At 41.9% G+C, this 13,851-nt stretch overlaps 1 protein-coding gene across 1 annotated transcript; it reads right to left on the bottom strand.

The window, feature by feature from the left end:
- Positions 1-7,600: 7,600 nt before the first annotated feature.
- LOC110195017 (olfactory receptor 52Z1P-like) lies at positions 7,601-13,611 on the bottom strand. Its single transcript, XM_020967668.1, has 2 exons — positions 13,597-13,611; positions 7,601-8,605 (listed from the first exon to the last, which is right to left on the bottom strand). Exons 1-2 carry the CDS (start codon positions 13,609-13,611, stop codon positions 7,601-7,603), a joined length of 1,020 nt encoding a protein of 339 aa, XP_020823327.1.
- Positions 13,612-13,851: the final 240 nt, after the last annotated feature.

Raw genomic sequence — 13,851 nt, forward strand, 5'->3', positions numbered from 1 at the left:
GAGATACACTTTACAAAATCAAAGATAGATCTTAGCCTCTCTAGATCCTTTCTCTTGAATTACATAGAATTACAGCCATTAGAAATATTCTTCACGAAAATGACAGTCTATTGAGAAGACATATATTCATGTATATACCCCCTATTCACATGGAAAAAAATAGAACAGTTTGAACAGTTGGAATGATTTCTCAATTCCTTCACACATTTTTCTGAGCTCTTGTAAGAGAAAAACATAGGAAATATTTTTGAGAACACTATTTTTTTTTTTAATTTTAGGCAATTGGGGTTACGTGACTTGCCCAGGGTCACATAGCTAGTGTCAAGTGTTTGGTCTGAGGCCGGATTTGAACTCAGGTCCTCCTGACTTCAGGGCCAGTGCTCTATCCACAGTGCCACCTACCTGCCCCAAGAATACTATCTTAATTACCATAGTTTCTCCACACGTCAAGTAGAAATATAAGCAAAGATGGTGTATATTTTTTTAGTTAATTAATTTATTTTTAGTTTTCAACACTCCCACAAGATTCTGAGTTCCAAATTTTCTCCCCATCTCTCCCCTCCCCCTACTCCAAGATGATGTGCATTCTGAATACCCCCTTCCCCCAATCTGTCCTCCCTTCCTATCACCACCACCACCCTCTTATCCCTTTCCCCTACTATTTTCCTGTAGGGCAGGATAGATTTCTGTGCCCCATTGCCTGTATATCTTATTTCCCAGTTGCATGTAAAAACAATTTTTAACATTTGTTTTTAAAACTTTGGTTCCAAATTCTCTCCCCCCCCATTGAGAAGGCAAACAACTTGATATAGGTTATACATGTGTAGTCACGTGAAACACTTCCATGAGTCATGCTGTGAAAAACTATATTTCTCTTCATCCTATCCACCCCCCCCATTTATTCTATTCTCTTCTTTGACCCTGTCCCTCCTCAAAAGTGTTTGCTTCTGATTACACCCTTCGTCAATCTGCCCTCTCTTCTAGCATCCCCCCTCTCATATCCCTTTCCTCTTTATTTTCCTGTAGGGTAAGATAGATTTCCAAACCCAATTGAGTATGGATATTATTCCCTCCTTAAGCCAAGTCCAATGAGAGTAAGATTCACTCATTCCCTCTCACCTTCCTCCACTTCCCCTCCAATGTAAAAGCTTTTCTTGTCTATTTTATGTGAGATAATTTACCCCATTCTACATCTTTTCTCCTCCCAGTATAAACCTCTCACCCCTTAATTTTATTTTTTAAATATCATCCCTTCATCTTCAACTCACCCTGTGCCATATATATATAAAATAGTTCAACTTTAATAAGTCCCTTATGATTTCTCTTTCCTGTTTACCTTTTCATACTTCTCTTGAGTCTTATATTTGAAAGTCACATTTTCCGTTCAGCTCTGATCTTTTCATCAAGAATGCTTGAAAGTCCTCTATTTCATTAAATATAACTTTTTTTCCCTCTGAAGGATTATACTCAGTTTTGCTGGATAGGTGGTTCTTGGTTTTAATCCTACCTCCTTTGACCTCCAGTATGTCATATTCCAACCCCTCTGATCCCTTAATGTAGATTTATCTTGTGTTATACTGATTGTGTTTCCATAATACTTGAATTGTTTCTTTCTGGCTGCTTGCAATATTTTCTCCTTGGCCTGGGAACTCTGAAATTTGACTATAATATTCCTAGGAGTTTTCCTTTGGGGATCTCTTTCAGGAGATGGTCAGTGGATTCTTTCAATTTCTATTTTACCCTCTGGTTTGAGAATATCAGGGCAGTTCTTGATAATTTCTTGAAAGATAATGTCTTCTGTCTGTTTTTGATCGTGGCTTTCAGGTAGTCCAATAATTTTTTTTTTTTGGTCTAGGTAATGGGGTTGAGTGACTTGCCCATGGTCACACAGCTAGTAAGTGTCAAGTATCTGAGGCCAGATTTGAACTCAGGTCCTCCTGACTCCAGGGCTGGTGCTCTATCCATTGCACCGCCTAGCTGGCCCCCAAATGCCCCTGTCCTAAATTACTCATGTGCAAAACCTGGAATCCTCATTTCTCCATGAGATCAACCACACTCCTCTTTCCTCTGCCTGCTCCTCTGTGATACTGGGCTCCACAGAGCTGCATTTTGTGCAGCAGCCTTGGACTCATCAGTTTACAAGTGAGGGAGCATAAGGACAGAACACTGGAGTTAGAAGACCTGGGTTCAAATCCTGTGTGATCAGGACAGCTAGGTGGCGCAGTGGATAGAGCACTGTCCCTGAAGTCAGGAGGACCTGAGTTCAAATGTGACCTCAGACCGAACACTTGACACTTACTAGCTGTGTGACCCTGGGCAAGTCACTTAACCCCAATTGCCAAAAAAAAAAAATCCTGTGTGATCATAGACAAATCTCTTAACCTCTCCATCTGTTTCCTCATCAATAAAATGAGGGAGTTGGAGCACATGGTCTTGAAGGTCCCTTTTGGCTTTAAATCAGATCCTAAGACCTCTGAACCTTAGTTTCCTCATCTTTAGAATGAGGATAATACTTGCTCCCCTCACCCCACAGGGTTGTTGTGAGGATAGAAAAGACATTGGTTGGGAAGCATTTTGTAAGTTATAAAGCACTGTATAAATTCCTGCTCTTATTAGCAAGTGGGGAAACTTTAAATGACAGAGCAGAGCCTTATGGAGTGGAGATACAAAATCTGGGAGAAGCAAACCCTTCAGAAGGGACTCTTAGGCCAGTTGCTCCCTTGATCTGTAATAACACCAGCTGACATTTATATAGCACTTACAATGTGCTAGGCACTATGCTGTGTGCTTTCCAGTTATTTTCTCATTTGATCCTTAGGAGATGGGTGCTGTGATTATCCCCGTTTTACAGATGAAGAAATTGAGACAAAAAGGTTAAGTGATTTGTTAAGAGTCACACAGATATTATGTATCTGAGGTCACATTTGAACTCAGGTCTGACTCCAGGCCTGGCAATCTACCCAATGTACCACCTAGCTGTCCCAATAACCAATAATCCAGGATAAGCCCTTTAAGTACCTCTGTTGGTCAGTGGGGAAGCAATTGGTGCTGCAGTTAGGGAGACCCTAGAGCCTTGAGTTATATTTACAGCATTAAGAGAGCAAATATGGGTCACAATCAGCTTTTAGACAAGATGGAGTAAAGAAGGTCTAGCCTGTATCTGGAGCTATATAGTATTTGTGAGTGTGTGTGTGTGTGGTGTGTGTGTGTGTGTGTGTGTGTGTGTGTGTGTGTACACATGTACATGAGGAAGATGTCTGAGCATAAAATTTGTTATCAAGGTGGGAGGAATTCACAAGCCCCAGTGAATCACAACGTTCTCATGCTGGTTGTACAGTCTGTGAAATTCATGCCAGGCTATCCTGATACCAACTGATGAACACATAGAGTAAATATGTGTGCCTCCTCCCTTAGAAATACTGGTCCTGTCAAGTGGTTTGGGGAAACACCATAAAGTAAGTTATTATATTTACCCAAATGGTAAATACTTACTAAATACTTCTTCCTACAGAGTGTTGATGCAGGTTAGAGAGGTAATGCTGAAATAGATATTTTGTAGCCTGATCACAGCATCCAAAGACTTCACAGTCTAAGGTGGGACACCAATAACCTACAAGTCAAAATGTGGTAAAAATAAAAATAGGATAAATAGAATGTGGTAAAAAGCGCCCGAGAAAAGTTCAGTGTTACCCAAGTTTTCACAGAATGTCCTGTACAACTGATGAATGGCCTGTCATTCAACCTTTGCTTGAAGGTCTACTGTTAAAGAGATCTTATTGTGGTAGGTAAGACCATTTCTGATTGAATTGGAGATCAGGGAAAGCTTCCTGGAAGAGGGAGCATTTGAGCTGGAACTTGAAGTCAGGTAAGATTTCAATCCCCAGAGATGGGAAGGGTCATATGAGATACTGGATGGTGTGAACAAAGAAAGCGAGAACTTTGAGGCATGTTGTATGTTGTACGTTGAGGCTAACAGGTGTATGTTAGATGTAGTTACATAACCACAATACATTTTTTGGTTAAGTATAAGTTTGCGGTCATCCCTTTTGCTGAGAGAGGCCCCTCCTGGATAGATTAGGAATATTCCAAAGATAGCAGTTACATGTCTTTTCAATATATTGGCGGGGGGGAATGTGGGAAACTGAAAAGCTGATCAAGGTGGGTAGAAATGATCTAGGTATTTTTAGGCACCACAAATGGATAGATGAGCAGCATCTGAAGCAGCAGGTCATGCGGGTAATCTTGTATTGTTTGATGGAGCCCTAGAATTTGAGTTGGGAAAGAGATCTCAGAGACTGGTCTAGTCCAAATCCTTTATTTTACAGGTGGTGCTGAGAGAAAGGAAGCAGGGGATACTTCCCTAGGGAGTCCATAAGGAATGAGTGAGCGACAGGGCTGACACTTAACTGGTTCACTTTTCGTGAGTCTTAGGTCACACCTCTCCTCTTAAACTGTCAACTTTGTGAGGGTAAGGATCACATCCTAGAATCGGAGAATTAGAGCCTCGAGAGCTGAAAGACACCTTTGAGATGGTTTGTTTCACCCCCCTCCCCCCACAGTTACCTAGCAGAGGTACATAGTAGGCACTCCATATATACTTCATGAAGTGATCTGGGCACTGCTGAAGAGGCACAGACATAAATCTCAACTTGTCAGCCTGCAATTAAAGGCTATAAATAATCGGAGACCAACCTACCTTTTCAGCCATTTTCCCCCATTTAATTTCCTCTTCTATCTGATACTCTGGCCAAATGTCCCAGACTATTAATAATAATAGCTAGTATTTATATGGTGCCTCGTATGTGCCAGGCACTACACTAAGTGCTTTACAAATGTTATTTCATTTGTTCCTCATAACACCTCTAGGAGGCGGGTGCTATTATTATCCCTACTTTGCAGTTGAGGAAACAGAGGCAGACAGTATCTAGTGTCATGTAACTCAGGTCTGAGGCCAAATTTGAACTTGGGCCTTTCTGACTCCAGACCCAAAGCTCTTGCCACTGTGCTACCTAGCTTCCCCCATTCCTTAAATACACTTAGGACTTTGGTTCACACTAGATATTTGGTGCCTTCCTCCCCCGTCTCTGCTTGTTCAGCTTATTTTGACAATCATTTATCAAGCTTCTGTGTCACCTTTGTGGCTTTAGTCAAATCACTTAACTTCTCTGGGCTAATGTTTCCTCATCTGTGAAAAGATTAAGCTGGACCAGATGGTCTCCAAGTTCCCTTTCAGCTCTAAATTCTGTGATCTCATGATCTTGTCTTGCACAGGGATATAAAAATAGAGACAAAAGATGCATCTTTCAAAGAGTTGAGTGGGGAAAAAGACACAAATAGCCATTAAGTGAGAGCAGTGCAAAGGAGAGGTCCAGTCAAAGTTCTATAAGAAATTTAAGGCAAGGTCAGCCTAGGTGGGGTCAAGGAAAGCTTTGTGGAGATTGCCCCTGAGCTGGTCCTTGAAGGAAGAAAAAGGACTTCAGCAGATGAAGGTGGAGGTGAAGGAGGGAGGTCCATTTCAGTCATGGTGGACATCCAATCTAATCCAATATGCATTTATTAAGCTCTCACCAAGTGCCAATCATGAGCAAAGACACAGTATTAGCAGAGAATAGAATGAAAAGAGGGGACAAATAATTCAGCTTTTTTGGAATATAAGAGTATTAGAGCAGTTTGAGATAAGGCTGGAAAAGTAGGTTAGGGCTAAGCTATGGATGCAATGTCAGGAATTTATATTTATATATATTTATATTCAGTGGGCCCTGGAAGGCCATGGAGATCAACGTGACATATTAGGAAGGTTACTTAAACAGCTGTATGAAAAATGGATTGGAGAAGGGGAGGAAGACAAATCAGGAAGCTATTATGATCATCCAGCCAAGAAGAGATGAGGGTCTGAATTAGGGTGGTTGCAAGGGGAGTGGAGAATAGGCCATAGATATGGGTGGGGGCAATGGAAAGATGGTGATGCCATCAACAGAAACAGGCAGGGGGAGAGTCAGGTCTTGGGGGGAAAAGGATGAGTTAAGATTTGGACACGTTGAATTTAATAATTTAATTGGGTCATCTAGTTGGAATATGGAACAGAGCTCTAGGGAAAGGTAAAGAGGATGTGTCTAAAGCTGGGAACAGTGGTGATGGGAAGGAAAGAACAGATTTGAGAGAGAGCATGAAGGAAAAATCAGCAGCTCTAGAGGGCTAGATTTGGAGTCAGAGGGTTGAATCTCATCTTTAATAATAAATAGCCTTCATGATGTTGGGGAAATCACTTAACTTCTATGGTTTTCCATTTTCTTATCTGTAAAATGAGCATGTTGGACTAGATGGCCTGTGAATCTCAACTATAAATCCATGATCCTAGAAGCCTATGAAGATAGATATTATAAATTGGTAGTGTGTTTAGTGAGTATGATTTCATGTTTTCCCCCAACTACTTGAGAGTAGGAGTAGAGGAAATGAGGGATAGAGGTTGGCAAGGCAGGGGGTCAGACTTGTTTTCAGGGGGCAAGGGGCAGGACAGTAGCCCACTTGAAGAGAAACAAGCCACATTTTTGATGTTCCCAAGGGTTACCCTGGATGGGGAAATGGGCCCAAAAGTACAATTATTCAGAAACCCAAATCTAGTCTGTGTGAGCTTAGAGATGAGTTTCTGAGGCATAGGTTATATTTATGTGTCTTATCCCTTCTACCTTCTAGATCATAAGGTTCTTCAAGGTACAGACTGCATGTTATTTATCTTTGTGTTCTTGCCCCTATCAAGTACAGTGTCCTGCATGTAGTAGGCACTTAATGTATAACAGTGTAAGAAATCACACTGGGCATGCTGTTGGCCACCAAGTTCAGAGTAAGAGCATGGGTCTATCAGCTTAGCCCTTCACTGCTGGGTGGGGTAGGGTGCTGATTGATATCTCTACCAAATATCCTTGGAAGTCTAACACTTTGTATGAGTGCTGTTGCCTTTTGGTGAGCATTTGACTGTCGAGAGCTATACAGAACAGGGAAGGATTTGATAATCCCACTATGGCCAGGTCATAGCTGGAATACTGTGTTCACTTATAGGAGGTATGGATTAGGAAGGAAGCTTCATCCAGAAGGATGGTGACCAACATAGTGGGGTGTGTGTGTGTGGACTTGAATAAGAATCTGGGTTGAAGCAATTGGGGGATGTTTAGACTGGAGAAGAGAAAACTTAGGGGGAACATGATAGGTGTCCTCTTCAAATAGAAGGGCTGTTGAGTACAAGAAGGATTTGTCCCTAGAAAGTAGAAGTAGAAAAAATAGATTATGGTTACAGAGTTAGACTTCAGCTCTTTCTAAGGAAGAGTGGGGGCCTCTAAGAATAGGACCTGAGCCTATGGAACTTGGTGTATGCCCCACTCCACCCAATGAATGGAGATTTTGAGCAACTGAGTATGAGGAACATATGATTAGGGAGATTAGGCAGCATAGCTGTGGTACTACTGTCCTCATTATAATTTCCACCAAACCTTGTCTACTGACAAGGCACCACTGTCTCCTGGAGATTCTAGTGCAGCTCCAGACAGGGCCAGTAAACACACACTGTTCTAGGGCTCATAGCCCTTGCTCAGTTGTTAATGCCCCTTTACCCTGGTAGTCCCCTCTCTGGTTGAATATTTTGCAGTCTCTTTGATTGTTCCCTGGTCACCAGTGCTGACTCCCTTCCCCAGAGCAATCTCTCCACATGCTGCCGGATCTCCCTGGTCCTCACCCCATAGATGATGGGATTTAGGGCTCCTGGAAGCAGCAGGTAGATGGCACTGAGCACATTCTGCACATCCTGAGACACAGACTTAGCAAACCGGAAGACAATTGAAGTGGCGAGGCCAGAGAGATAGATGGTGAAGATGACCAGTAGGTGAGAGCCACATGTGTGTAGAGCCTTGGCTCGGGCATTGCCTGATGAAATCTGGAAGGCAGCATAAATGATGCGGGTGTAGGAGGCCCCCAGCAAGGACAGGTCAAAGGTCACTGTGATCAGCCGCATGGCTAATCCCAGCCGGTTGTTGAAGGTTAGGTCCCCACAGGCAATGCTAAGCAGGGCAATGTACTCGCAGGCAAAATGGCGGATCACTACTGTCCGACAGAAGTGTGCCCGGGAAGTCAGCACCACCAGGGGCACTGCCACAGCTAGGCTCCGGATCAGTGCAGCCACAGCCAGCAGGCCCAACAGGTATGGTGTCACCAGGTCTGCATAGCGGAGTGGGTAGCAGATGGCAACATAGCGGTCTAGAGCCATAGCCAACAAGAGGTTGTAGTCTAGGAGAAGGGTGAAGTATATAAAGAACATTTGAGCTAGGCAGCCCTCCAGTGACACAGGGTTTGCATAGTATACAAAACCCATCAGCATCTGGGGTACCACGGCAGTGGCGGCACAGATGTTGATGGCCAGGAGCAGGGAAATGAGCACATACATGGGCTGGTGCAGACTTCGATGGGTGGCCACGGTATAGATGATCAGGGTATTGGTGGACAGAATTAGTGCATAGAGGCAGGAAAGGGGAAGAACCAAGAGACAGCGCCATTCCCGTAGCCCAGGAAAGCCCACCAGGAAGAAGTCTGTATAAGAGATATTGGAGGTGGTAGTGTTCTCATATTTCTGCATTGTCCAAAGTCTTGGGTAGGTACCAAGAAAGGAGGTTTAGTGCTGTTGGAACAGAATATTCAGTCACAGTCAATTACTGTTTGAGAGTATAAGCCTAGTAAAGGGATGCCAAGATGCAGCCCTAGGTCTTAATAATAGCTGATAGCACTTTATGGTTTGCAAAGCAGTATATCTATATCTAACTATATCTGTCCAATCTATATACTTATACCTATATCTAATCTATAGAGGCAGCTAGATGGCTCAGTGGAGTCAGGAAGATCTGAGTTCAAATGTAGCCTCAGACAATTACTAGCTGTGTGACCCTGGGAAAATCACTTAAACTTTGCCCTAATCCACTGGAGAAAGAAATGGTAAGCCACTCCAGTATCTTTGCCAAGAAAACCTCATGGACGATGTTGGTGTGCTATGATCCATGGAGTCATGAAGAATTGGACACAACTGAATGACGGAACAACATGTATCTAAGCTATGTCTATATCTATGTTTTTATTTGTATCTATGCTTTATGTCTATGTCTATATCTATACTTATATCTATATCTAATTTAAATCTAAATCTATTTCTATATCTATGCCTACATCTATATCTAGGTATACACATATATTCTATCCTAGAAATGTATATATTATGGATATATATATGTGATATATAATATATTATATATATAACTTTGCAAATTTTAAAGAGTTATATACATCTATAAAATCCCATTTGATTCTCATACCAGTCCTGGGAGGTAAGAGGTATTTTCATCCCCAGGTAAGGCTAAAAATAGGTTAAGTGATTTGCCTAGGGTTACATAGATAGTAAATGTTTGAATCAGAATTCAAACTCAGGTCTTCCTGACTCAAAGTCTGGCACTCTATCTACTGTGCCAAATACCTTACACACACTCTGTCAATTTCCTAGAGTATGAAATCCTGCTCTGAGTCATCTCAGAGGAAAAGCCCCCATTCCTAGGGCTCTTTTGCCTTGCCCAGAGTCTCAGAGCTGACTTGGCTGCCTAATCAGAGATTTGCCACCACAACTTAATTGCTTTTCCTCTTCACTTACTTCACCTTCTGTGTACTTAATCTCAGCATCCACTTCTCTCATTCCCCTTTATTCCTTATTTCCACACAACAGATTCCAACAAGAGGTGTTTTCAAACTTCTCCCCTGCCTTAACCTCCTCCACCTCCAACCCAGGTACAAGTTAGTATACAAATTACAGAATCTTGAAGTTGGAAGAGACCACAGGGGCCATCTACTCCTACCCAATACTAGCCAAAAATCCCAGCTGCAGTATCTCCAACAGGTGGCTAGCCAGTCTCCATTTCTAGTGAGGGGGAATTTATTTCACTTTTGGTTAGCCCTGAGCCTTAGGAAATCTTCCTTACTTCCATCAACCTCTGCAGCTTCCATCAACTGCTCATAGTTCTGCCTCCTGAGGCCAAGAAGAACAAATACAATCTCTCTTCCATGCAACTGCTCCTCAAGTATTTATGTACACCATATGTCTACTCTTCTTTAGAAAAAGCTCTCCAAATTTACTGATGATCTCTTAGTTGCCAAATCTAATGGTCTTTTATTTACCCTTATCCTTCTTGATTTCTCTGCAGCCTTTTGATAACCCTTTTTTCCTTGGTCTTTTCTCTCTTAGATTTCCTAATTTTTCTCTCTTTTGGTTCTTCTATAAGCGTGCCTGATTACTTCTCCTTTGCTGGTTCTTCAACTGCGGGTGTCCAATGGAAGCTGTGTCCTGGGCATTCTTCTCTTCTCCCTCTATCCTGTTTCACTTGGTGACTTTATCATCTCCTAATGATTCAATTATCATCTCCAGGATGATGATTCTCAAATTTATTTGTTCAAGCCTGAACTCTCTACTGACCTCCAGCTGCCTTTTCAATATCTAGAACTGGATGTCTCATAGTCATCTTAAACTGAACATGTCCAACACTAAACTCATTACTTTTTCCTATAAACCTACCCTTTTCCTTAATTTCCCTTTTACTGGTGGCACATTAAATAGAGTACAGAACCTGGAGTCAGGAAGACCTGAGTACAAATCCTGCATCAGACACTGGCTAACTGTGTAACCCCAGGGAAATAATTTAATCTCTCTGTACCTTAGTTGTCTCATCTGTAAAATGGGGATAATAATAGTACCTATCCTTCCTAGGTTGTAGTGAGGATTAGTAGAGTTAACATATGCAAAGCGCTCTGTAAACCTTAAAGAACTATGCAGATGTTGGCTATTATCATTGTAAAGCTAACTATATAGTGTGTTTATTAGATTTGAAAAAACAAAACCAGTTGGAATAGCTAGCATGCTGAATGAAGACAGAGTAAGTACCTAAAAATATCTCTATAGGCTAGAACAGCTGTTCTCAAACTTTTGGACTCAGGATCCCTTTATACTCTTCAAAATTATTGAGGTCCCCAAAGAGCTTTTGTTTATGTGGGCTATTATATATTGATATTTACCATATTAGAAATCAAAGCACAAAATAATTTTGACCAAGTGGGCTAGAATATTGGGCCAAATATGATTATATGAAACTTAAGATGATGACAGTTGCCTTTCTCCGGTCCTGAGAGCCTCCTGCTCTCTTTAATCTTTCCAGATCATGGACACAATGCAGCTATCATAGCTACAAATTATCTTATCACTCTGGGATATAGTTAAACTGAACCTGCTTACTTAGACTCATTGAGGGCATGTAGGTGCCTCACTCATCTTGGGTTTCAACTCTGTTTTGTCTATTTTTGTTCTGTTCTCTCCAGTCTGAAGATCTTCCTTCTTGGTTAGGAAGCAAAGTAAGAGTTAAGTCATTCTGACTTCTCTCTATTAACCATTATTGTTATTCCATTGACTGTGAGAAGCAGTCCTTTATCCTTGTTGATTTTCCCCTTGACCACAACATAACTTTTCTTTTTTAAAAGATAAGTTTGCTTACCATAGCAGTATACTTTCTACGGATGTACACATTGATAATGAGGTTGACACATATGTTGCCAGAACTAGCTCAGTGTTTGAAAGGTTCCAAAGGAAAATGTGGGAGAGAAGAGGTATTTAAGGTCTACGGAGCTGTTGTGTTGACTTCATTGTTGTACGCCTGGACACTATACCAGTGCCATGCCAGGAAACCAAATTGCTTCCATTTGAGCTATCTTAGGAAGATCCTGAAGATCACCTGGCAGGATAAAAGACCAGACACAGAGATCCTTTCTCCAACTAAACTGCCAAAATACTGCAGAGAGTGCAACTATGATGGGCTGGCTGCATTGTTTGAATGCCAAACAGATACCTGACTAAAAGTCTATTTTATGGAGAACTCACACAGGGTAAGCATTCACATGGTGGTCAGAAGAAGCAATACAAGGACACTCTCAAGTTCTCTCTTAAGAACTTTGGAATAGATTATATGACATGGGGGACACAGGCACAGGACTGCCCAACGTGGCGTGCCCTCAGCAGAGAAGGGGCTGTGCTTTATGATCAAAGCATAATTGAAATAGCTCAAAAGAAATGCAAGATGCACAAATTTAGAAAACACCTTCCAAATGTTCACATGGACTATTTGTGTCTGACCTGTGGTAGAGCATTCCCAACTCGCGTTGGTGTAACTTGACTCTAATTCTCTCTCCCCGTTTCTCTTCTCCCTGCTCCTAGGTTTGTGGACTTTAGTCTAAGAATTCCTAATCAAGAGCAAACTTCTTATTTTATAGATGAGGAAACTGAGTCCTCAGAGAAGGAAAGTGACTTGCACCAGATCATATAGTAAGTTAGTAGAAGGATTGGGACTAGAACTTGGATCCTCTGAGTTAACACTTCAGTAGCACCATGGGTGAATACCCCTTCCAGGCATAAATTGAATTCAGTCCAACAATAAACTTTCATTCACTTTCTCAGCTTTAAAGTTTTATGCTTGGTGTTATGGAGAAGAAAGAAGTATGTCATGGTTAAGGAACTCACAGTCTAGTTGGGGAGCAAAGCCAAGTGCATGAAAGGCAGGTACCATAAGAGATGTAATGAAGTGCTACCAGAAGGACAGATTGATCCCAGCAGAAATACGACCCATATGTGGAAGTTATAGGAAGCCAGATTTCCTACAGCTGGAATTTTCCAACAGTGGTACAGGCTGCCTTCCAAAACCAATAACTCCCTACTGGAGATGTTAAGACCATGCAGGCAGCTAGGGGGTGCAGTGGATAGAGCACCAGCCTTGGAGTCAGGAGGACCTAAGTTAAAATCTGACTTCAGACACTTGATACTTACTAGCTATGTGACCCCATGTAAGTCACTTAACCCCAGTTGCCTTGCAGAAAAAAAAAAAAAGAAAAGAAAAAAAAAGATGCTGGCTGACCCCCTGGCAGGGGTGTTGTTGAAGTAGTCCCTTTCTTGGGAGGTGCTAGAATCACAGAGTTCCAGTTTAAAAGGACCTCAAAGATCAGCTAGTTCTATGCCTTGCTGAAGTATGAATCCTCCATTCTTGATAAGTGGTAATCCAGCGTCTGCTGGAAAACAACATACAATGGATGGGAATTTATTGCTTCCTGAAGAATTCCATTACCTTTTGGGACAGCTCTGATTTTTAGGAAGCTCTTCCTTATATTGAGCCAAAATTGACTTTTCTGAAACTTCCCCCTAGACTTTGCCCCATGCTGCTTCTGGTTCTTCCCTCTAAGACCAAGCAGGAAAAGTCTAATATCTTTTTTCGTGAGACAGACAGCTCGTCTGATATTTGATGAGAGACCTTACATGTCCTCTAAGGCTTCTCTTCACTTGACTAAATATATCCATTTCTTTCATCTGATCATTGTATGGTAGTCTTCAGTCTCTGCCCCTGCTGCCCCTCCAATGTGGTTGTCTGTCTCTGCATGTACCCTAACATGGTAATGCACTTCTTAAAATGTTACAATCAGAACTAAACATTATATTTCAGATGTGTTCTGACCAGTAGAGTTACCCGACCCAATTTGTTCCTTCACTCCTTCATTCCCCATCTCACCAAGGAAGTTTTCTTCCTGGTCTTCCTCAGCCTGCAAGGAAGATGAGTCTGAAGTTTGTGTCCAGTTCTCCTCTGTGGCTATGAGCGGGGGAGAGGAACGATTCATACCGAGGCTAACAGCCCTCCGGAGAGGTCCTTCCTAACTTCCTTTGCCCCCAGGGAGCATGTTGCAGAAAATCATCATTAGGAAACCCAAATAATTCTTCTTCTCCCTTTCTTCTTTCCCCCTTTCACC

Source organism: Phascolarctos cinereus, unplaced genomic scaffold (assembly GCF_003287225.1).
Source record: "Phascolarctos cinereus isolate Bilbo 61053 unplaced genomic scaffold, phaCin_HiC Scaffold_726;HRSCAF=1367, whole genome shotgun sequence".
Taxonomy (NCBI): domain Eukaryota; kingdom Metazoa; phylum Chordata; class Mammalia; order Diprotodontia; family Phascolarctidae; genus Phascolarctos; species Phascolarctos cinereus.